The sequence below is a fragment of the Hyla sarda genome, chromosome 2 (genome assembly GCF_029499605.1).
Source record: "Hyla sarda isolate aHylSar1 chromosome 2, aHylSar1.hap1, whole genome shotgun sequence".
Lineage (NCBI taxonomy): Eukaryota > Metazoa > Chordata > Amphibia > Anura > Hylidae > Hyla > Hyla sarda.
This window is the reverse complement of record NC_079190.1, coordinates 481978226-482003995: the sequence shown is the minus strand read 5'-3', so window position 1 is coordinate 482003995 and position 25770 is coordinate 481978226. Positions and strand designations below refer to the sequence as shown.

Sequence of the window (25770 nt, the reverse complement as noted above, 5' to 3'; positions counted from 1 at the left end):
GTTTTTTGATCCGTCTTCCTTTACTTATAATTGTAGGTAAAAATGTAACTGACTTTTTGATGGAAAAAAGGAATGTCCTACAAAAACTCTTATAAGGGAATCTGTCATTAGTGTCACCTGCACTAACCTGTTGGTAGTGCGGATGAGACATACTGGGTTCACACTACGATTTGTAACTACGGTTCCCGTATACGGCTGGGAGGAGGGGGCGGGGCTTAATCGCGGCGCCCGCACTCAGCCGTATAGGGAACCGTAGTTAATGCATGTCTATGAGCCGACCGGAGTGACCCGCAGCCTCCGGTCGGCTGCTTTTTTGGCCGTATGCGGTTTCCCGACCGTAGGCAAAAACGCGGTCGACCACGTTTTTGCCTGCGGTCGGGAAACCGCATGCGGCCAAAAAAGCAGCCAACCGGAGGCTGCGGTTCACTCCGGTCGGCTCATAGACATGCATTAAATACGGTTCCCCTATACGGCTGAGTGCGGGCGCCGCGATTAAGTCCGCCCCCCCCTCCTCCCAGCCGTATACGGGAACCGTAGTTACAAATCGTAGTGTGAACCCAGCCTTACCTGTCGGGTTTGGTGCACTGGCTATGAGCAGTCTTGGGGAAGCATGACGTCAGCTTGCTCTCCTGGAGCTCCACCCTTGCACCAGCTCTGCCTGCCGGCCGAACAAGTGTGATAATGGAGTAACGGGATCACAGATCAGGATAGGAAAGTATCATTATTATCAGTGTCACCCGCACTATAAAGCTGTACAAACAGGTTAGTGGGGGCGACAGTGATGACAAATTTAAAATAGCTCAGCTCCATCCAATATAACCTCTTGAGAACAAGACACAAAGTTTTATCGTAAAATGTTATAACTTAATTGATTAAAAAAAGAATCAATAACTAAAATTAAGGATACAAACAGGCAGTGTGATTTATACCGGCACACAGATGAACAAGTTTCCTACCATGAGATTCTTAAGACGAGAGAGCAAAGCCATCTCCTCTTCCGATGCCACTTCCTCCAGTTCTTTATTGGTGCCATATGTGGTAGTCAGACACTTCATACATGCTGCCAGGAGAGCCCTGTGCCAAGAACAGCCCTTCACCCCAGTAAAGTCTGCAGTTTGTGATACACAGTCAGCTAGAGCCCATCTGTAAGAAGTTAATTGATTCAAAGAATTAGGACAGCGGGGAAGATCCAAGACCCTCAATTAACACTTAAAGAGACACTGAAATACACATCTCTAAAAAGGATTGTGTGGCTTAAAAAACATTTTCAATATCTACAAAAGGATGTATCTCGCTCTAAAGGCCATAGAATGTCCAACGTAACACGGTTCACCATTGATTTTAGTAATAACTGTGTAATGCTTTATTTCTCCTGTGGTGGCGCTGCAGGAGGGTTTAACACTTGTTGCTTGGTTTTCATTATATCTGATCACTAAAGGTTCCAGACATGTAACACCTTGAGATCAATAGTAGGCCCTACTGATATTTAAAAAGGAGATTTTTTTGTACTCACCGTAAAATCTCTTTCTCGCCTTCATTGGGGGACACCTTACTGAGGGGTATATTGCTCTTGCCATTAAGAGGCGCTGACACTAGGTAAAAAAAAAAAGGCCTGCGGACGAGATCACGACAAATACAACCGAGACCCACAAACTGAGCTCCCAGAAGAACCCCCATCCATGGAAATGGACTAGGACACCTGACAGAGTGAGAACTCTGAAGAAAATAAGGGTACCAGAGGCATACCGCAACTGACGCAATGTCATTCGTCTATAACAGGTCACCTTATAGGGTGACTGAAGCAAATAAAGCGACCCCAAGGAAAGGGACCCTGCAGATAGTTAACAGATAAAAACAAATATGACAGACCAAGGCTGCAATAGCGATTGGTTGCCACAAGGGGGAGCTCACAGGTTGCAAGGGAATCACTAGGGCAGTACAATTATTGGCCACAAGAGGGTCTGAGAGACCAGTCGTATAGATATATGTGTTTAGGGGACTAGAGCCGGCCAGATAGGAAGAGCTCCTGCTGGGCCACCACACAGGGAGGGCAAAGGTGCTGCTCTCACTAAGGAGCGCCGCCGTCCCCGGAAATGGTGAAAGGGCGGAGCCATGTGACGCCATAATCCCCGATGCCTGGCCTCCTGGATTGTGCGCTGGTTTAGTGGGAGAAAAAGGGCGGAGCCATGCGCCGCCATAACCCCCGAACCCAGCAAGCTGACAACACCCTTGGTGGGGGTAAGGAAACTCAATATAGCTGGAACAGCAAAAGTGAGCCAGTGTGAAAGAACCCCTGCAGAGAGAACCGCTGCAAAGGGCCGGTGGCTGTCCTCCAGAGAACATAGTATATGGAAACATAGCCAGCCCCAAACCCCCCCCCAAGGGGACCTGAGCGAACCCCACACCTAACACTCCCAAATAAAGCACAGAGTCCCTTTTTCAAAAAGGAAAAAAGGGAGGGAGGGGAGGAGGGGATATACTCACCTGCGGGCACCTTCTTATACTCACCCAGGTGTCTTCAACCAGCTTATGGCCACGCTGCATCATACCAGGCTAACATAGCGGGGCGAGCAGGGGTAATGGGGGATCCGGACCCAGGGTACAACCTCCAGGCACTGGCCGTTGGCGGTAAGGGGTTAATGGCCCATAATCTTCTGTTCCGTGCCCCTTTGTCGCATATGGGGGAACAGGTAGCACCATGCTCCTGAACCCCAACCAGAAAAAGTGAAACAAAACGGGAGGAAAAAAACTAAACAGCTCTTAATAGAAAATAATAAAAAAGACCAGGTCTGGAGAGTACCAGACCTGTGACTTGCCTCCTTCTGACACTAGCTAAAACGGATTACCTCACTTCCAGTGGGCGGGTATACCCTTCCAGGGAGGAGCCAACTTTTTTTCCTAGTGTCAGCACCTCCTCGTGGCAAGAGCATATACCCCATCAGCATATACCCCATCAGGAAGACAACCCACTAAAAACAGTGAACAAGGCAGCCAACCCACAAAAGTACTAAACAAGGTAGACAGTCCTCCAAAATGTATTCTAACCTCAGATTCAGATCCCCAAAATTAGGTCCACCCTTAGAACTAGGACCATAAAATTAAGTTTGATAATAGGCTGCAAAGTGAAAAAAGGAAGTGACCCCTCCTAAACCGGATATACCCGCCCACTGGAACGGAGCAATCTGGTGCCTACAAGCAACATTGCTAGGATCCGTAAAGACTGATGCAAGGAGAATCCAAATGGGTAACAGGAAATGGTGGCATCCAAAGGAAGGACAGACTGAGACCTATGTGCATGGCCACATAATGTCCAGAAGATGGAAACACTGCTTCCAGAGATGGGAGGAAGACCCTGAAAGGAAAATATGGTTAAGGCAATAGAAACAAGCCTGAATAGGCACTTGTGCTACAAGGAGAACCTGGGCCTCGGGTCTGGAGAGGACGGAGTGGAACGGAAGACACCGTAAACTTGTGGACCAAACCACAGCTGAAAGGCTGAAGAGTTAGAATACAGGGGAAAGAGCGGGCCATGAGAGGAAGGAATGGACGATAAGTAAGAGCTGTTGAAGACCACAACATGGTAGAACCCATCTGTGAATCAGGAGAACCTGGGCCACACTGAAGAGATCAGAAAAAGGTATTCATGTCGATTTGATCCCCTAAAGTCTATGGAGAAATGCCCTCTGTCCCAGAGAAAACTGTAATAGGTGCAGTCTATTCAAGAAGCTATGGGTGAAGACTAGAGATGAGCGAACTTACAGTAAATTCGATTCGTCACAAACTTCTCGGCTCGGCAGTTGATGACTTTTCCTGCATAAATTAGTTCAGCTTTCAGGTGCTCCGGTGGGCTGGAAAAGGTGGATACAGTCCTAGGAGACTCTTTCCTAGGAATGTATCCACCTTTTCCAGCCCACCGGAGCACCTGAAGGCTGAACTAATTTACGCAGGATAAGTCATCAACTGCCGAGCCGAGAAGTTCGTGACAAATCAAATTTACTGTAAGTTCGCTTATCTCTAGTGAAGACTGATGTGTTCTGCAGAGAATGAAATGGATAAAGGTGGAAGTGAACACCATGGAGAAAACAGCTGGAAAATTTAAAGGAAGTGTGCAAAAGATAGTGGAATGGCCACAATGTGTGTGCTGAAGAGAAGCATAGAGGAGGTGTGCAAATGCTGCCCCAATGGACCGGGTAAAAAAAATAAAAATAAGGAGAATAGCTTCATTGTAGGCATTAACTCTTGAATATTTGGAGACTGAGGCCACTGAGGAAGAACTATGTATTAAAGAGGTATTCCCGGAAACGCAAAGCATCTCCTAGGGGATAAGTGTCTGAATGCAGGGGGTCCCAGCAGGGAGCTGTATGAGGCCTGGCTACTTACCAGTCCCCATAGCACTTGGCCCCTAACATCCGAGTAGGAGTGACTGCCCGCTCAACCAATCACCAGCTGAGACAGGGTCCTGTCTCAATTGGTGATTGGCTGAGCGGGCAGTCACTCCTACTTATCCCAAAGGCCCTAATGATCATTCTCTGACCGTTTCAGAGGCCATTCTACAGGGAGTGGGGGTGCTGATCTCTGTTGTGAATGGTGGTGGTTCCAGTATTATCAATATAATGGTGATCCCTTTAACTCTATTCTGTGCTGAGGAGAAAGACATTACCGGGAAATGATCTGTACAGAACAGGAAGGCTTAGCTTAGTTTTAGGCCTGGTGGGCAGAATGAAAAATGAAAGATTTCGTGAATATTTTAGAGAGAGAGAGTAAACTTATTTTGGGAGTTGTAGTTTTGCAATAGCTGGAGGCACACTGGTTGGAAAACACTGGGATTGACCATAAATTTTATAAGGCTATGTTCTCAATTAAGTCGGCGCTCCATAGCAGAATCTGTTCAAATAGCAAAACAGGGGTTTGGAGAGGGGGGGGGGGGGGGAGGGGACAAAAATAAATAAAATAAAATACTGCAAACATTTGTTTTTGTCCGCTTAAATGCTTCTAAATAAATGGACTCCAATAGTATCCCATTAAAGGAGTAGTCCAGTGGTGACTCAGTGGTGAACAGCTTATCCCCTATCTTAAGGATAGGGGATAAGTTGCAGATCGCGGGGGGGTCCGACCGCTGGGGCCCCCTGCGATCTCCTGTACGGAGCCCCGAGAGCCCGCGGGAAGGGGGCGTGCCGACCTCCGCACGAAGCGGCGGCCGACACGCCCCCTCAATACAACTCTATGGCAGAGCAGATGTATTGAGGGGGCGTGTCGGCCGCCGCTTCGTGCGGGGTCGATACCCGCTATCTGGCCGGAGAGCCGGGGCCCTGTACAGAGAGATCGCAGGGGGCCCCAGCGGTCGGACCCCCAGCGATCTCAAACTTATCCCCTATCCTTAGGATAGGGGATACGTTTTTCCCCACTGGACTACCCCTTTATGGTCACTCCAGGATCTGTTGGCTTTCCTCTGTGCAGTGAACCATCCAGCTCCATTTTTTTTTTCTTTTGCAGCCTCAGACGTATATATATGAATGAGGCCTAAGGACAGATAACCCCGTTAAAGGAAATTATAAAAAAGTAAAAGGAAGAGATATTTAACTCAAATTCATGATATTATCTTCTAGCTTAAACTGGGTCATTCACAGTCGCTCGTTCTCTCATTAATGACAATTTAACACAAATAACATTTATTTTCATGCAAACTAGCATAAAGTTTTTCATCAAGCGCAACAATCAGCAGCCAACAGTGCTGCTAGCCAGGGAGGAACAGACGGTGCCCACAGCTGCCACCTTAGAATGCGCCGACAACAGGCTGACTAATCCGTGGAAAGGGGAACATGGCTCCCATACACTGTGTTACGACTTAGCAGGATGGTTACATGGAAACTGTAGTGACCATTGGGACGTGGTGACCTTTGATGTAATTTAACCAACATATTGTTGTAAAATGGTTTTAAATATAACTTTTTTAAAGTAAGTCCTGGTGATTTAACCCTTTTGGACATGCAATGTAAATGTACAGTGATGGAGCCTAAAATGTTTATCTGGCAGGTTCTGTGGAGAATAGTTGTGGCTAGAAGAAATCATCATGACGGTCTGGGCCAGAGGGAGAAGAAAAAGGAAAGTGACTCTAATCAGAGAAGACATCACCTGCGAGTAACATGTAACTGTATGTACTCACTTATATGGTCTGCAAAGCCTATGTAGAGCTGGTATGTACCACTATATGGTCACTTTATGAGGGGAATATTTTCTCCTTGTATACTGTTGTTATTTATAATATTGGTCTCAGTATACAGGATTTGATCAGTCACAGTATGACGGTAATATGCATGGTGATAATATTCAGTGATGGCGCTCCTGAGCGATCATGTCTGTCTGCCTTGGAGAAGTACTGCTTTCAGCAGCGCGCGCCATGCTGCTCCGAGGCAGACATGCATGATCACTCAGGTCCTGCGGCCCCTGCCTCATAACTTCACAACTGCATCACCACCCCTCCACAACCAGTGTGTCAGCCCAGTTGTATGCTAATTACATGAGGAGTGGGCTTGTTACAGTGTGTCCCCCAGTTGTATTCTAATTACATGAGGAGGAGGCTTGTTACAGTGTGTCACCCCAGTAGCATGCTAATTACATGAGGAGGGGGCTTGTTACAGTGTGTCCCCCAGTTGTATGTTAATTACATGAGGAGGGGGTTTGTTACAGTGTGTCCCCCAGTTGTATGCTAATTACATGAGGAGGGGGCTTGTTACAGTGTGTCCCCCAGTTGTCTGCTAATTACATGAGGAGGAGGCTTGTTACAGTGTGTCACCCCTGTGATAAGTTGGAGTGTGTCAAAGGGCCATTGGGTGGAGTCAAGGGGATGGCAAAATTAGCTTTCATTATGATGACGCACACTAAATAGTGAAAATGTGAAACAAATACCAAACAGCAAGTGCTGATTTTTAAGTAAAATGAAAAAGCATTATTGCAAAGTACAAAAAAATAAGAGTTATTGTTCTTAAAAGGTGGAAAGAAAAAACAATCACTAAAATAAATATTGGATGTGTTCTCAAGGCCAAAATATTTCCTTAGGGGATGAACATTAAAAAAAAAAGTAAGCAAACTCTGCTCCAATACCCCCATCTCTGTTGTCACAAAATGCTCTGTACTGCTTTTGGTGTGTGGAGACTGCAGGACATGCCCCTCCAGCCAATCACTGGCTGAGACAAGTCACCACTGCGGCCAATAATAACCTGAGCTGATCTCACATGACCGTTTTCCCATGTCCCATAGGGGGCGTTGGGAACTCTAATCTCAGCAATCATTTTCTCATTTATTCTGATATGTTAACCCTTTGTACCCAGACACTCACTTTTCATAAGAAGATGGTAGCGCCAGGACCTCGGGGAGCTCATCTATCACTTTGTTGAGTTCACTCTGTTCAACCACGGTGACTAGTCTTGAAAGCACCGCAATGCGTTCTGAGGTCAGCTCACAGATCTCTGTACTTAGTGCCACCTTCACCAGCTTGTCCCAGAAGGCTTCCTTCAGTACGCGAAGAACAGCAGACGACACTGAAAATTAATAGAATGTAATATATAAAGCGTTTACCTAAGAGACTTAGACAGTGTCCCACAACCAGTGGCTCCAGCTATTGCAAAACTACAACTCATATCATACATGATGGGTATTGTAGTTCTGCATTAACTGTAGAGCCACTGGGAACACTGGGATAAGAAATCAAACTAAGTGAAGGAAATAAAAATCATACGGATGCTGCTCTAGCGCTAATGCATTGATGGTCTCCCTCCCTCATTCTATGTTTAGCTTTCCTGGAACAATGATTCCACGTATATCCACGTTCCTGCTGTGGCCAATCCCTGGTGTCACTGGTCATGGGTTGGACATGGTAGCATCACCACAGAGGCCCGTGATTGGCTGCAGCAGTCCTGTGGGTGTATGGACAGGCCATTGTTCACAAATATCGGCCCTTTAAAAGGACACAACGGCAACAGACAGGAAATTACAACCTCCACCTACTTTAGGTTTAACAAAAATACCCACAAAAAACACTATACTTGCTGCATGGTGTTTTTGAGGTAAAAATGCTGTGGCCAGATGTTAGTTGGGAGTCAATAGGGAAATATGAAAAGCCAGACTCACATTTTTTTTTTTTTCTTTGTCATATTTAGGCTCAGCGGCAGGTTTTTGCAGCATGCTTTGGGTATGGCATTTCTATTTGGGGCATTTTTCCTTCCATAAATTTCTATATTAGGAAAAATATTCCATGTTACAAGTTTTTTTCCCAGCATCATATGAATAGGCTGTCTGTGTAATGCATGACCTGTCCAGTCCTGCATTACACAGACAACCTATTCATATGAATGGAAATACCTCATAGTGTAATACCTCTTTTTTCCTGTGGTGGCACTGTAGGGAAACTGAACATTTACTGCCAGGTTTCCCCACAAACCTTAGCTCAGTTTATTGTCAAGGGAACCTTCTAGAAAACATGCGATTATCTGCTCTGGTCGGCTCCCGTTGTGGGGGCCGGCCAGAGCAGGTAAAGAAAAATACTAAAAGTCAGTGTTTTCCTACCAGGGGGCCTCCAGCTGTTGCAAAACTACAACTCTCAGCATGCCCAAACAGCCAAAGGCTGTCCGGGCATGCTGGGAGTAGTAGTTTCACAACAGCTGGAGGCCCCCTGGTAGAAAAACACTGAGATAAGTGTAAAAGGAAGAAGTAGTAAAATAAAAAAAACTTTTGCTCACCTAGTACCGGTCCCTGAAGATGCCGTTCCCCTCCGTGCGGTCCGGGGTGTCCTCTCTTCACTATTCATCTTCTAGGACCTTTCACTTTTCAGCCAATCACAGGCCGCAGTGGTGTAAAGCCTGTGATTGGCTGAAGGGGAAAGGGCTTGTTCTGCAGCAAATACTCTAGGTTAGAAATCTGCCGGCAAACCTAGTGTATCCTGCTGCAGGACAAGAAGGTGACAAGGGGGGAATGCGACAGGGGGGGAATGCGACAGGGGGGGAATGCGACAGGGGGGGGAATGTGACAGGGGGGGGAATGTGACAAAGGGGGGAATGTGACAGGGGGGGAATGTGACTGGGGGGGGGAATGTGACAGGGGGGATGTGACAGGGGGGGAATGTGACAGGGGGGATGTGACAGGGGGGGGGAATGTGACAGGGGGGATGTGACAGGGGGGGGGGAATGTGACATGAAGGGGGGATGTGACAGGGGGGGAGGGGAATGTGACATGAAGAGGGGATGTGACAAGGGGGGAGGGGAATGTGACATGAAGGGGGGATGTGACAAGAGGGGGGATGTGACAGGGGGAGGGGAATGTAACATGAAGGGGGAGAATGTGACAAGGGGGGGGAATGTGACAAGGGGGGGAATGTGACAAGGAGGGGGGAGAATGTGACAAGGAGGGGGGAGAATGTGACGGGGGATGTGACAAGGGAGAGGGGAATGTGACGGGGGAGATGTGAAATGGGCGGAGGGAGATGTGAAATTCAGTTAAAAAAAATTGTACCGCTTTTGGTACACATTTCCAGACAGAATCATACCGCCAGGGAGGTTAAAGAAGTTCTAGAAGAAAAGTGATGTGATCGTGTAAGGAAATTACAGAAAATTTTAGCCAGGGATTGAGAGTATTTTACCTTTACTGAGCTGTGTAAACTGCAAATGGCCCATGGTCATCAAGTAGGTACTGAGCAATGTCAAACAAGTCTCCATTTTCTTTTTCAGGATCTTCTGTCTTCCCGGATGGAGACACCAAAGCTCAAACTGCAGCCTGTGGGTTCTGCTGTGCTCAACCAAGAGACTGGCAATAGCCAGTGAGGTTTTATTCATCTTACTGAGACAGTGTGTAAGAGTGGGAACCTGCACCACATGTGCCAAGGCAGGTTCCCTCTTCAGAGCATCGATGAGGACAATCTCTAGGTCAGACCCAGCCGATGTGGACAAAAGATGGCCAACTCCCCTGGCGTGCTCCACCGAGAAGGTCAGATCCTCTTGACATTGCTTCCTTTGGTGACTATCGTTGAGAAGCTGCACCAAAATGTTACCATAGTTGGTTAAGACCTGATCCGACGAATCATCGTCCTCCTTAAGAAGACATTCTTCAGGAAGCTTCAAGAGGGCTAGAGTCAGTTCATTCAGCTGAATGGTCTCCATGTACGGGTGTAAGCACTGCAAGGCTTCTAGAGAAAGTGGAGTCTTAGCGGAAGGCTTTTTCAGCACTTCAAGGACTTTTAGGACACTAATAGAAATGGCATCAAAATATTTGGTCAGTAGATGAAGATTGTTGGTTTGCTGTAGCAGAGGAGCGCTGGATTTCAGTAACTCAATAACACCCTGGTTAAGGTGAGAGGAAAGCAATTTAATGGAGACAGGGTTCAGGTTGTGCATAGGGGCCGACTGGCGCTCAAAGGCCAAGAACCAGCTTTCCAAAAGAGGATGTCTGAAGATAACAGAAAGCATGATGTCCAAGATCTAGACAGAAGATTTCACGAGATTACACAATTAAAATCACAATCATTCCAATACAATATTGTAACTAAACAGATGATCACAGAAAAGGTAGAAGAATAACAACATGTACCTATCTAATAATTTGCATAAAGATCCAGTAACTTTATATTGCAAAAAAAATAAAAATCTATATTGAAATAGTAAATACTAAGAGGCAGGAGGAGGAAACTGCATCTCTGGGACTAAGAGAAGGAGAGATAAAACTCAGCAGCGACACTGTATGCTGTAAGAGGGGAGGAGGGGATTCAATGCTGCAATGAGACTGTAAGATGTGTGAGGGAAGAAGAGGAAACTACATCAGTGAGGCTGTATACTGTGAAAAAGAAGGGCAGGAAGGGTAAACTGCAACAGTGAGAGTGCATGATATCAGAGGAAAGAAGAGGTTAACTACAGCAATGAGGGTATATGCTGGGGGTATAAATCAGCTGCAGCAGTGAGACTATGATGTGAGAAGGAAGGAGAGGTAATCTGCAGCAGTGAGACTGTATGATGTAAGAAGGAAGGAGAGGTAATCTGCAGCAGTGAGACTGTATGATGTGAGAAGGAAGGAGAGGTAATCTGCAGCATGGAGACTGTATGATGTGAGAAGGAAGGAGAGGTAATCTGCAGCAGTGAGACTGTATGATGTGAGAAGGAAGGAGAGGTAATCTGCAGCAGTGAGACTGTATGATGTAAGAAGGAAGGAGAGGTAATCTGCAGCAGTGAGACTGTATGATGTGAGAAGGAAGGAGAGGTAATCTGCAGCAGTGAGACTGTATGATGTGAGAAGGAAGGGGAAGGAGAGGTAATCTGCAGCAGTGACACTGTATGATGTGAGAAGGAAGGGGGGGGGTAATCTGCAGCAGTGAGACTGTATGATGTGAGAAGGAAGGGGGAGGAGAGGTAATCTGCAGCAGTGAGACTGTATGATGTGAGAAGGAAGGGGGGGGTAATCTGCAGCAGTGAGACTATGATGTGAGAAGGAAGGGGGGGGGGGAGAGGTAATCTGCAGCAGTGAGACTGTATGATGTGAGAAGGAAGGGGGGGGAGAGGTAATCTGCAGCAGTGAGACTGTATGATGTGAGAAGGAAGGAGAGGTAATCTGCAGCAGTGAGACTGTATGATGTGAGAAGGAAGGGGAAGGAGAGGTAATCTGCAGCAGTGAGACTGTATGATGTGAGAAGGAAGGAGAGGTAATCTGCAGCAGTGAGACTGTATGATGTGAGAAGGAGAGGAGAGGTAATCTGCAGCAGTGAGACTATGATGTGAGAAGGAGAGGAGAGGTAATCTGCAGCAGTGAGACTGTATGATGTGAGAAGGAAGGAGAGGTAATCTGCAGCAGTGAGACTGTATGATGTGAGAAGGAAGGAGAGGTAATCTGCAGCATGGAGACTGTATGATGTGAGAAGGAAGGAGAGGTAATCTGCAGCAGTGAGACTGTATGATGTGAGAAGGAAGGAGAGGTAATCTGCAGCATGGAGACTGTATGATGTGAGAAGGAAGGAGAGGTAATCTGCAGCAGTGAGACTGTATGATGTGAGAAGGAAGGAGGGGTAATCTGCAGCATGGAGACTGTATGATGTGAGAAGGAAGGAGAGGTAATCTGCAGCATGAACCTTCCATAAGGCTAGTATGTTCATGGATTAACCGCAAAGAAATAAAAAAGTTTAAAAAAAAATAAAAATAAAAAAAAACACAAAAACACAAAAAAAAGATCAAAAGAAACTATTTGGGTTGTACATAAAATAACCTACATTAAGTAAACCCGCCATTACCGTATTTTCTGAAGATTCCAGCAGGTTTGTATCACTTTCCACAAATAGATCAGATTCTGTCTTTTGTTTTTCTTGAGTTTGATATTGTGTCTGGTACTTGCATAGGAGGCAATTTAGTAGATCCAAGAAGAGGCTCACCAGACTAGCTCCAGTGGCTTTCTTATGCTGAGGTATGGAAAACGATTACATGTCAAATGGATTATAATACACAAATGCACAAAATAAAACGCACTGCCTGCAATTCTACAGGATACATGAAACAAGCCTATGTAAAGGGAATCACAATAGGGAAGTCTTGGCTCCTGGGACTTCTGAATCTCACAGCCCTGCAGAGAACATTGGGGCAATGCAGGAAAATTACTATTGTTGGACTAGAGCTGTATTATGTCAACACCACCCAATGGACCCAATAATGTAATAAAGAAGTAAATATCAATCAAATGAGGACTTGATAAACTTAGAATGCCTTAAAGGGGTACTCCGGTAGAAAACAATTTAATCCTTCCAGTACTTAGCTGCTGAATACAACAGAGAAAGTTATTTTCTTTTTGAATTTCCTTTGTCTGACCACAGTGCTCTCTGCTGACACCTCTGTCCATGTCAGGGACTGTCCAGAGCAGGAGAAAATCCCCATAGCAAACCTATCCAGCTCTGGACAGTTCCTGACATGGACAGAGGTGTCAGCAGTGAGCACCGTGGAAAGACAAAAGAAATTCAAAAATAAAATAACTTTCTCTGTAGTATACAGCAGCTGATAAGTGCTGGAAGGATTAAGATTTTTTTTTTAATAGAAGTAATTTACAAATCTGTATAACTTTCTGACACCAGTTGATTTAAAATACATTTTTTAAAAAGGGAGTAAAGAACCTAACTAAACAGCCCTTACTAGAAAATAATAAAAAAAAAAAGACCATAGCTGGAGAGCACCAGACCTGAGTCTTGCCTCCTACTGACACTAGCTAAAACAGATTACCTCACTTCCAGTGGGCAGGTATACCCTTCCAGGGAGGAGCAGACTTTTTTTTCCTAGTGTCAACGCCTCCTAGTGGCAAGAGCATATACCCATTAGTGTTGGGCGTGAATATTCGCATTTCGAATTTTTATCGTGAATATCGCAAATTCGTGAATACATTCGCTAAACATTCGAAATTACGAATTTGCATATGTGAATATTCGCATATTCCTTCTATTCACTTGTGGGCCAATTAGAATGATGCAAATACACTTGTCAGAGGTTATCAACAACATTCCTAGCAACCAATAGTAAGGTTGCCCACCCCCCTCACTGTTTTCTTCTGCTTACATATGCGAATATATAACCAATGCGTGAAATATTCGTCTATATATACGCGAAATATCGTGAATTCGAATATGGGCAATGCCGCTCATCACTAATACCCATCAGTAAAGTGTCCACCAATGAAGAGCGACCAAGAAAAATTGTTTTCCACCAGAGTACCCCTTTAAATTATCAATTTATATTTGAGACTTCATTCTGCAAGGCACTCACAATGAGTGACCCCATCCCTCTGGCTTTGCCTATCCACAATGCAGCGTTGATACATCCCTACATGTTTCCCCATGAATATGCGCTTCATCAGTGAACATTTCTATAGGATATGCACAGTAAAATCAAACAATAGAATAGATACTGATACAGTACCTTGCTGAAGTTGTCCACAGTAGTCTTTAGACACAGCAGGGTATGCTTTACTGTCAGTGGAAACTCATCTTGGGGAATCCGTGATATGGAGTTCTTCAGGTCCTCCTCATAGTCTTCACCTGTTTTGCTACTCACAAACACCTTCTTCAATAGAATATGATATGAGGAGTCCTCATCCTGCCGCGACTCTTCCATTTTGTCATCCCCCTGCTCTGTGAACTAGACAAACAGGTATTGGTCATTGATCTGGAACACTAAATGGAAGCTAAATAAAAGTCCTTTGTTTTTTTGTAAGGGTGTATGCCCACCAAGATTTGTGCATCCGGCTGGAGAATTTTTAAAGGGTACCTCTCATCAAAAAAACTTTTGATATATTATAGATTAATGTATGCAGAATAACTTTACAATTGCATGTTATTAAAAAATATGCTTCTTTCTATTTAATTTTCCACTTTATAGAAATGACCACTAGGGGTCTCCCTACCAGTCCTGGCAGCAAGCATTTCAGACTCATGCGGGAGTCCTAAACACTACGAGCTGCCAGTCTGCTTTGTTCACAAAGGAGAACACTCAGAGCTGCCAGCCTGCTTTGTTCACAGCCTGTTTGGCTGTGAACAAAGCAGGCTGGCAGCTCTGAGTGTTTAGGACTCCAGCATGAGTCAGAAATGCTTGCTGACAGGACTGATCGGGAAAAATACAATAGAAAGAAGCCTATTTTTCATTAACATGCTATTGGAAAGTTATTCAACATTCATTAATCTAAAATATATCAAAAGTTTATTTGATGAGAGGTACCCTTTAAATCTTCTGCTGCCTTATCTAAGTCGTACTCCATTCATTCCAACAGGCCAAATAGAGTAAGCCAATAAATTCAGTCTACTCATTTTCCAACCATATCCGGTTTACAGTCAAAAGCCAGATACGCTCGGTAAAGTCAGTCCTGGTCATGTGATGGCCTGTCAAAGGGCGCCTGGAGCAGTGTCTTGTAATGGGTTGTATACATGTATGTTTACTGTAGGACTAGGACAGTGCTTCCCAACCAGGGTGCCTCAAGCTGTTGCAAAACTACAACTCCCAGCATGCCCGGACAGCCGAAGGCTGTCGAGGCATGCTGGGAATTGTAGTTTTGCAACAGCTGGAGGCAGCCTGGTTGGGAAGAACTGGACTAAGACATAGGACTAGGAGACTGGATAAAAATAGAAAAAAAGTGACTCTTACCGTTTTGTTTATATAGCTTCTTTACTAACTCTACACGGACATCATGTCACGTGATCTCAACCTGGAATAACTTTAACAATGGTGGAGGTCAAATACGTCCATCAAAATTGGACATATGTAATACAATATCTCTTTACTCCCAAGCTGGACTATTACACGTAACATGAGAACGGAGTCCAGCACAGAAACCATACGGCGTGATGGTAAGAAAGCAACGTGTTTCAGGTTTATTCAACCCTTACTCATGCTAGCATGAGTAAGGGAGGAATACACCTTAAAGGGGTTATCCAGGAAAAAAAAAAAATTTTTTTATATATCAACTGGCTCCAGAAAGTTAAACAGATTTGTAAATGACTTCTATTAAAAAATCTTAATCCTTTCAGTATGTATGAGCTGCTGAAGTTGAGTTGTTATTTTCTGTCTAAGTGTGCTCTGATGACACCTATCTCGGGAACTGTCCAAAGTGGAAGCAAATCCCCATAGAAAACCTCTTCTACTCTGAGCAGTTCCCTGAGACAATCAGAGATGTCAGCAGAGAGCACTGTTGAAATTCTTTGAATTTCATTTCTGCCTGACCACAGTGCTCTCTGTTGACACCTCTGTCCATGTCAGGAACTGTCCAAAGCAGGATAGGTTTGCTATGGGGATTTGCTCCTACTCTGGACAGTTCCTGACATGGACAGAGGTGTCAGCAGAGAGCACTGTGGTCAGGCAGAAAAGAAAAACTCAACTTCAGCAGCTGATAAGTACTGGAAGGATTAAGATTTTTTTAATAGAAGTCATTTACAAATCTGTTTAACTTTCTGGAGCCAGTTGATTGTTTTCCACCAGAGTACCCCTTTAAACGTGTACCCCTACAAGTACCACATAGTACGACGTGGACGCTGTGGAGCTACAATACATACATACATCGTATGCCATGTTGACAAACAACTTACTAGAGACTTTCTAGCAGATGGAGGAAACCACAAGCTGTAATAGTTGTAAAAGTTCTGAAGATCAATGTAAACCGAGGAGCTTGTATCCAAAGACTGTAACTCTTCATCGTAGGAATGGAAAGCTACGCAAAGGGCCAGAGGGTCCCGCTGGGCGTGCAGTACGTCAGTCAGTATGGAGGTCAGGTATTGTATGATGGGATCAGCTAAAAAACAAGAACATAGTAAATATTATAAAAGTATATAGAGAATGAGCAGAATATGGATTAGGATACTACCCCTTCCCACATTATCCCTTACATGAAGATGCTGGTAGTAGTGTATGGAGAGGGCTCTGGACTAGAGACCGCTCCATACCTGGCAGCACGAAGCTGATTTCAGTAGCCAAGGGCCGTTGCTAATAGCCGGCAAAGTTGACCAAGGCGTCTAAAGTGGAGCTAAGAGAGTCAATTGAGGTTTGAATCTCCCACCTGCAACGCGATCGCAGTCAGGAAATCTGTTGTCATGGAAGCCAGAGATCTTACATTACCGCCAATTGTCTTCTATTGATAGAGCTTGCCTGTGGCAGGCACTACCAATAGAGCACAGATCTGATGGATCAGTGCAGTACACATTAGATGGCTCATATAACTAATAAAGTGTCTAACACAGTGTTTTCCAACCAGGGTGCCTCCAGCTGTTGCAAAACTACAACTACCAAGCACGCCCGGACAGCCTACGGCTGTCCGGGCATGCTGGTAGTTGTAGTTTTGCAACAGCTGGAGGCACCTTGGTTGGAAAACATTGGTCTAACTTATAAAGTGATTTAAAAAAAAATAAAAAATAAAAAAAAAACACTAATACTTTTTTCAATTAACCCCTTCCATAATGAAAGTTTAAATCACCACCCTTTTCTCACTGTCCAAATAATTTTTATTTCTTTGTTTATTTACACAATAAACATAAACCTATTTGGCCGCGTTGCCGCATGCAGAATTGTCCAAAAATACCAGACACAAGAACTGCGTTTTTTTAATCACATCCAGGAAAAAATGCGATCAAAGGACTCATCTTTGCCAAATTGGTATCCATGAAAACTACAGATCATGGCGAACGCAAAGAAACAAGCTATAGAGGTCAGAATAAGAGCAACTTTAAGCATTTAAACACACTGTGTAGAAACCCCCCAAAATTAGCAAAACGATGTGTTTTTTTTTTTGTTTTTTGTTTTTTTACCTTCGAATTAGTTAAAATGAGTAATGTTGTATTAAGTACAATTGGTCCAGCATAAAACAAGCCCCAAATGACTCTATAGATGGAAAACTGAAAGAGTTAGGCTAGGTTCACACTACGGAATTTCAGCCTGCAATTCCGCAGTGAAAATTGCAGGCAGAAATTCCGCTTACTAAAATGTATTGTATGGTGAATGGGTTTCCGTTCACAAATTCACACTTCGGAATTTGTGAAGCGGAATTTGCGACCGGAAAATCCACTTGAAAATTTCCGCCTGAAGAATGGCGTTGCTCATTCTTCAGGTGGAAATACTCGCGGAACACATTGCAGTCTATTGGAGACTGCAGTGTCTGTGCGGTCCTAGCGCCGACTGATTCCGCAGTGTGAACCTAGCCTTTAGGGCTCTTAGAAGAAGAGTAAGAAAAATGAAAACTGGCTGGGCATCAATGGGTTAAAGAAAAACAGCGCACTGAACAGAGATTAATGTTGTACCATCTACGGTCTCCTCGGATGTCAGCAGCTTATTTCTGGCTTCCAGGGCCACGGCGACCATAGCACTGAAGGGGAAAGTCTGGAGGATCATTTCTTCATCCAGAGCAAAGCCAACTTCTTCATCCAGCCCTTCACTGCTCTCAACAATGACGTCCACCATATCCATTACATCTGGGAGAAACAAAGGTGAAGGGTTATTGATTATGACAAGACAGAGAATCTTGGATCACTCGGACAGAGCACTGCTGTTTCCAGTGGCCTCATAGATTTTGCATGGAGCCACCTCTGTCCATGTCAGGAACTGTACAGAACAGGAGAAAATCCCCATAGCTAACCGCTTCTGCTCTGGACAGTTCCTGACAAGGACAGAGGTGGCAGCAGAGAGCACTGTAGTCAGACTGGAAAGAACTACACAACTTCCTCTGAGGTATACAGCAGCTGATAAGTACTGGAAGGATTAAGGTTTTTAAATAGAAGTAGATTACAAACATTTTTTTCCTCCGAGGTAGCCCTTTAAAGAAGCATGGATCTGAATTGTATGATCAAGAAAATACATTAAAAAGTACCTGTCACCAAATAAACTTTTCTTAACTAACTCAGGCTATGTTCCCTAACTACTCTTAACACCCCTCCTGCCCTTAAAAAAAATTTCAGAGCTTTAAAAAGCTGTGTATCATACCTTTATCCTTGCTCACATGTAATCTCCCAGCAGGAGAAAGTGGGCGTTTCCCAGCAGGCATGACATCACTGAAGTCTGCTGGGGGACCACTTTCGCCCTCACATGGTTGTAGTGCTGTGATGAATAGAAGACCTCAAGCTCTCTGCACATTTCAGGGAGGCTCTGTGTAGCAGTCTGTGCAGCTTTCAGTCTGTGCAGCTTTTAATGAGGCTCTGTTCAGCTGTCAATCAAGCTCAGTGCAGAGAAGCACTTCCTGAGTTTGGTCTCCTGCCAGGCCAGGAGGAGACCAAACTCACTGTATTAATTGCAGCACGAAACAGAACAGAGCCACCTAGTGGCCATTTTTTCTTTTACATTTTAAACATATTTATGTTGATAATTTTAAAAACAAGTGAATGGGAAAGTGTCTACTAATTTCACAAGGAAAACTATATTAAAAGTTTCATTTGGTGACAGATATATGTATAGGACACTGTATTAATTTACATAGATATATGTATAGGACACTGTATTAATTTACATAAATATATGTATAGGACACTGTATTAATTTACATAGATATATGTATAGGACACTGTATTAATTTACATAAATATATGTATAGGACACTGTATTAATTTACATAGATATATGTATAGGACACTGTATTAATTTACATAGATATATGTATAGGACACTGTATTGATTTACATAGATATATGTATAGGACACTGTATTAATTTACATAGATATATGTATAGGACACTGTATTAATTTACATAGATATATGTATAGGACACTGTATTGATTTACATAGATATATGTATAGGACACTGTATTGATTTACATAGATATATGTATAGGACACTGTATTGATTTACATAGATATATGTATAGGACACTGTATTGATTTACATAGATATATGTATAGGACACTGTATTGATTTACATAGATATATGTATAGGACACTGTATTGATTTACATAGATATATGTATAGGACACTGTATTGATTTACATAGATATATGTATAGGACACTGTATTGATTTACATAGATATATGTATAGGACACTATTGATTTACATAGATATATGTATAGGACACTGTATTGATTTACATAGATATATGTATAGGACACTGTATTGATTTACATAGATATATGTATAGGACACTGTATTGATTTACATAGATATATGTATAGGACACTGTATTGATTTACATAGATATATGTATAGGACACTGTATTGATTTACATAGATATATGTATAGGACACTGTATTGATTTACATAGATATATGTATAGGACACTGTATTGATTTACCCTACATAGATATATGTATAGGATTGGGATGTCATGTCACAGATTATCCCTTATATATCAATTTTAATACCAATAACCAGACTACTAAGGTCTCCTCCTAAAAATAGCGTTACCTGCAGATCAATACCACAGTACAAGAATACACTACAATTAAACTATTGTCGAAAAATACAAACCGTCGATGTGTGAGATGGGAATGCTGACGCTGTCCGAGTCCTGCTTCCCCGAGTTCACCTGCAGCATGCTGGCTTCTTGTACATATTCAGCCACTTTATCAGTGAATGGGTAAGGGTTAGAGATCACCTTGACTAAAGCCTGTACAAAAAGAGTGACAGAAATAGGAATGTTCAAAGGAACGCACACCAAGCAACTATAAAAAGGTAAAAACACCCGCCTAATACGGTGTTGGTCTCCCTTCACTCCATAAGGCTTTAAGGCAGTGTTTCTCAACCAGCGTACCACCAGCTGTTGCAAAACTACAACTACCAGCATGCGCGAACAGCCTTTTGCTGTTCGTGCAAGCTGGGAGTTGTAGTTTTGCAACAGCTGGAGGTACGTTGGTTGGGAAACAATGGGTTAAAGGGGTACTCCGGTGGAAAACTTTTTTTTTTTTTTTTTTTAAATCAACTGGTGACAGAAAGGTAAACAGATTTGTAAATTACTTATATTAAAAAATCTTAATCCTTCCAGTACTTATTAGCTGCTGAATACTACTGAGGAAATTATTTTCTTTTCGGAACACAGAGCTCTCTGCTGACATCACGTGCACAGTGCTCTCTGCTGACATCTCTGTCCATTTTAAGAACTGTCCAGAGTAGGAGAAAATCCCCATAGCAAACATATGCTGCTCTGGACAGTTCCTAAAATGGACAGAGATGTCAGCAGAGAGCTCTGTGTTCCAAAAAGAAAAGAATGTCCTCCGTAGTATTCAGCAGCTAATAAGTACTGGAAGGATTAAGATTTTTTTAACAGAAGTAATTTACAAATCTGTTTAACTTTCTGGCACCAGTTGATTTAAAAAAAATAAAAAAAATAAAAAGTTTTCCACGGGAGTACCTCTTTAACAACCTTCTTATCCTGCAGATAGAAAAGGGGGGAGGCTCCTGCTGAAGCCAGATGTTTTATATTCAGACACAGGACAGTAAGGAACAGAAGGAGCATATGGCTGATCTAATGAGATTGACATTAATTGTATTTATATTTCTCAGTTTTGACTAATATGATACAGAAAGGGATCAAAGGAAGGAACAAACTACTAAATTATAGTTTTTTGATCCGTCTTCCTTTACTTATCATAATTGTAGGTAATTCCATCAACTTTTTGATGGAAAAATGGAATGTCCTACAAAAACTCTTATAAGGGAATCTGTCATCAGTGTCACCTGACCTAACCTGTTGGTAGTGCGGATGAGACTGATGAGAACCATACTTACCTACCCCCGGTCCATGGAAAAACTGCAGGAACTCCGTTCCCAAGCGTTCCTACAGGACTTGAGCCCTGGGTACAGGGGTCCGCATGGGCACTAACTGGTCCCCTGAAGCCACAAAAATGTCACCCAAAGGGAATCCTACCAGTTAGTAACTTTCAGAACAACTTGCAGAATTATAACCTCTATAAGACTATAACTGGGGGAGGAGTACAAGGCATCTGCAAATTTCACAAACTTTTCATGATTATTAAATATAGAAAAAAAACTTAAAATGTTGAGTTAGAATCTGTTTAGTAAGAAGGTTTTTATCTTACTTGTTCTAAAAAGGAGATGACCACCTCCTGTGAGCTCTCCGGCACCTTATCCAGTCTCCTTAGCCACATTTCCAGCTCAGTCCAGGTATGATCAAACACCCCACTGTCACGTAGGATCTAGGAGCAGTAAAGAGACAGAGGTGAGCTGGTTGGCAGATATCATACATTTTTAAGCAATTTTCTTAATTTATGCACAAAGCAACTGTATTTTACTACATTTATCTATACATCTATATTATACAATGAATCGCAAAAAAAATTTAAAAAATTTAAAAATTACAGTGGTTCCTCAAGTTACAATATTAATTGGTTCCGGGACGACCATTGTATGTTGAAACCATTGTATGTTGAGACCAGAACTCTATGGAAACCTGGTAATTGGTTCTAAAGGCACCAAAATGTCATCCAAAAATAGGAAAAAGTGAGAATTAAAGAAAAATAAGTAGATAACTAATATAGATAAAGCAAATCCTTACATATAAAAGTAAGAAAGATCTGCTGGGAGCTGTAAATAACTGTCTATGTCAGTGTTTCCCAAGCAGGGAGCCTCCAGCTGTTGCAAAACTACAACTCCCAGCATGCCCGGACAGCCAAAGGCTGTCCGGGCATGCTGGGAGTTGTAGTTTTGCAACAACTGGAAGCTCCCTGCTTGGGAAACACTGGTCTATGTAGAGGACAGGAGCTTCTTCAGGGTCCTGTACAGAACACAGGGTCCTAAAAAAGTAAAATGGAGCCGCCCTCACCTGGTGTCCTGGAACAGGTAAAGAGTACAGAACATGTAATACCTCCCTGTACTGTAGGGGGCGCTACCAGACACCAGTCAGTGCATACACTTCAGTAATACAGGGGGTTTTACCAGTGAATGCCCATTCTGATTGGTCAGTTCTTCCGGCCATTGACACGTTTCACAGATCTGGACTGTCCGTATCATTGTATGTTGAGTCTGGTTTCAACTTACAATGGTCCAGAAAAAAAACATTGTATGTTGAATCTATTGTATGTTGAGGCCATTGTAAGTTGAGGGATCACTGTACAACAAACTTTAAAAGCAAAGGAAGAATTAAAGAGGTATTCCCCTCAGGGTGCGTTCACACTGCGGATATCTCGCTGAATCTCTGCTGGCGGAATTGAGTGAGAGGAGATTCAGCCTGGCAGACGCCCCCCAAAGTTCATTGACAGCATTGCAGTGCTTGCGGAATTCCACTCAAAGAATGAACATGCTCATTCTTTGTGCAGAACAATTTCGGGGGAAGAATTGTCCACCAATGAAATTGCTCAGTGTGAATGGGTCTCATGGAAGACCCATTCACACTGATGTTAAAGTTCACTGCACATAATTCCACTAGCAGAATTACGCCCGCGGAATTACATAGTGTGAACGCACCCTTACAATCATTGGTGGTATAGCACACGAATAAGCCACCAATGATTAACTGGTGTGGAACGGACCACGGATGAACGATGTGATCATGATAACTGCACAGCACCAAGTCACACTGTTTCCACGGATACCAAGCAGGGGGAGCGACCTGTACCCTGATCCTGGCTTAGAAGTGCACCCCTTCTCTCTTAAATGGGCACTGTCCCATTCAAAAACCATTTCTTTTGTTGTAAATCTTTGCAAAACATTAACCTTTTTAACATACTTCATAAAAAAATGTGATCTCCTTTTTATAGAAATCATTGCTTATTTAAAAAAAATAAATAAAATAAAATAAATAATACAGACCACTAGGGGTCCCCATAACATCCAAAATATAATCCTGTCCGGGGACAAAGATGATTTTGTAGCCAGACAGAATTATAGTGAGGGCGGGACTAACACTCCTCTGTGCTCACTCCTGTCCTATCAGACTGTAGCATGAAAACAGAGAAGGATGGTTACAGAGCAGCCTGCAGTGACTGGGTGAAGAGACCCAGCACAGCACAGCAGACTCAGGAAGGAAATGATTGCATGGTGAGTGAGGGCGGGCTCAGTGCTTGCCTGGGACACACCCCTTACTGACAAGTGGATTTCAGAATGAGTGAGCAGCAGGACAGAGGGATTTGTGAGCCAAATACAGAAGCTAGACACATAAAACAAGACACTAAATCAGCCCATGTAAGGCTGTGTTCACACTTTCAGGTTTATAATTGCAATTATTCAATACAAAGCCAGGAACAGATCATAAATAGAGGACACAAAAAGGAAAGAGTGAGAGTTCTTCTTTCTTCAAAACCATTCCTGTGCCAGGCGCTGCCTTGAAGACGTCACGCCCATGCCACCTCGTGACGTCACGTCCCTCCATTCATGCCGTGACGTCACGTCTCTGTCTCTGAGGCAGCGTCCGGTACAGAATGTCGGCGGCTGCACAGAGATCAGGGGGGGGGTCTCAGTGACGGGACCCCTGCGATCATACATCTTATCCCCTGTTCTTTGGATAGAGGATAAGAAGTATAAAGCTGGAATTCTTTTTTTTCCTACAGTTTATGTAACTTTTGCTGTGTGATCTGAACCTCAATGATAAAATTTCACATGGACAGAAAACAAAATAACACTGCTGTACAAAAAAACTCAAGTGGTCTCTTTCATTTACAAAAATAGTCAATCCTACCTAAACTGGGGTCGAGGAACAAGATTAAGACACCGGAAAAATGTTCTTAGCTATTTATATGTATGTATGTACGGAACTCTTTCATTCAGACTCTTACCTATTTAAATGCGTTTTCCACCATAAGGTGATTTTAATAAGTACCTGGCAGACAGTAATGGACATGCTCAGGAAGGATCTGCGCTTGTCTTGGGGATAAATGGCTATGTTGTGAGATTACCATAACACTGTGGCTAGGCTTTCTGTGAACTGGTATTTCCTGTTGGAGTTCGTTCACTGGAGTTCGTTAGTCGCATGATTTCTTGTTTGTAAGTGTGAGGTCACTTTTCCCCCGCCCACACATCACCCACCCCACCCATTCAAACACATGTACTCCCTCCATGCAATAGACCAGTGTTTTCTGACCAGGGTGCCTCCAGCTGTTGCAAAAATACAATTCTTGCAGCATGATCTCCCTCCCACCCAGCGGTTGCTCCACCCCTTGAAGCAAAGAGAGGCTCCCTCTAAACACCTGACTAGTGATGTAATGTCTCGGGCCGCACTGCAACCTGCACTTTCGTTTTTTCCTGCTTATCTTCTAAAAATCATAAAGTGTTCAATTTTGCACCTACAGATCCATATAAGGGCTTGTTTTGCACCAATGGTATTTTGTAATGACATTACTTATTTTATAACATAACCTGCGGCAAAAAATAAATAAAAAAAAATTATTTGTGGGGTAAAATGAAAAAAAAAAAATACACCATTTTGCTACTTTTTAGGGCTTCCGTTTTTACAAAGTGCACTTAAAATGACATCTTTATTCTGTAGTCCATATGGTTACAGGGGTACCCAATTCATGTAGGTTTTATTTATTTTAGTACTTTAAAAAAATTATAACTACATGCACCAAAATTTGTATGTTTAAAATTGTCATCTTCTGACCCCTATAACTTTATTTTTCCGCGTATGGGGCTATATGAGGGCTTATTTCTTGCGCCGTGGTCTGTCGTTTTTAATGAATATTTTTATGGTATATGAAGTGACCAAAAATTCACAATTTTGAACTTTGGTATTATTTTATGTGTACACCATCGACCGTTGGGACATTTACACACGTGGCGGTACCACATATGAATTTTTTTTTTTTTACAATATTTTATCGAAAAAATAGGAAAAGGGGGTTGATTAAAACTTTTATTGGGGGGGGGGGGGGGGGCGCTTATCCCCCATAGGGGGCTATACCATGCAATCTTCTGATTGCATACACTGATCAGTGCTATGCCATAGCATATCATTGATCAGTGTTACCAGTACTCTGCTGCTCTAGCCTGCTGCAGGCATGGAGAAGGAGATCGCCGATCGGACAACGAGGAGGCAGGTGAGGACCCCCCCCCCCCCCCGTCGTCCAGTAAGCTGATCGGGACATCACAATTCTGTTGCTATTGTCCCGATCAGCTCCGCTGAGCTGCCGGGTTAGTTTTACTTTCAGTTTAGACGCCGCAATCAACTTTGATCGTGGCATCTAAATGGTAAATGGCGGGTATCGGCCCGAACGGCGGTGCCCGGCATTAGCCATGGGTCCTGGCTGCCTGTAGTGGATACCTCTGTAGTGGATGCCACCCCCAAACCCCCCACGATTTGATATGAGAGCGCAGAGAGTGTATCTCCAGTGACATACAACAACCTAATTCTTAG

General features: G+C 43.3%; 1 protein-coding gene across 2 annotated transcripts in view; it reads right to left on the bottom strand.

Moving 5' to 3' along the window:
- Positions 1-25770, bottom strand: part of URB1 (URB1 ribosome biogenesis homolog) — a 112027-nt gene that overhangs the window by 44223 nt on the left and 42034 nt on the right. For both annotated transcript variants that reach the window (XM_056559494.1, XM_056559495.1), the window contains 9 exons: positions 21503-21619; positions 19935-20073; positions 17780-17950; positions 16079-16281; positions 13923-14141; positions 12260-12424; positions 9632-10466; positions 7337-7538; positions 957-1143 (listed from right to left, as the gene is read on the bottom strand). In XM_056559494.1, the coding sequence (XP_056415469.1) occupies positions 957-1143; positions 7337-7538; positions 9632-10466; positions 12260-12424; positions 13923-14141; positions 16079-16281; positions 17780-17950; positions 19935-20073; positions 21503-21619 (2238 nt within the window). The remainder of the gene's footprint in view (positions 1-956; positions 1144-7336; positions 7539-9631; positions 10467-12259; positions 12425-13922; positions 14142-16078; positions 16282-17779; positions 17951-19934; positions 20074-21502; positions 21620-25770) is intronic.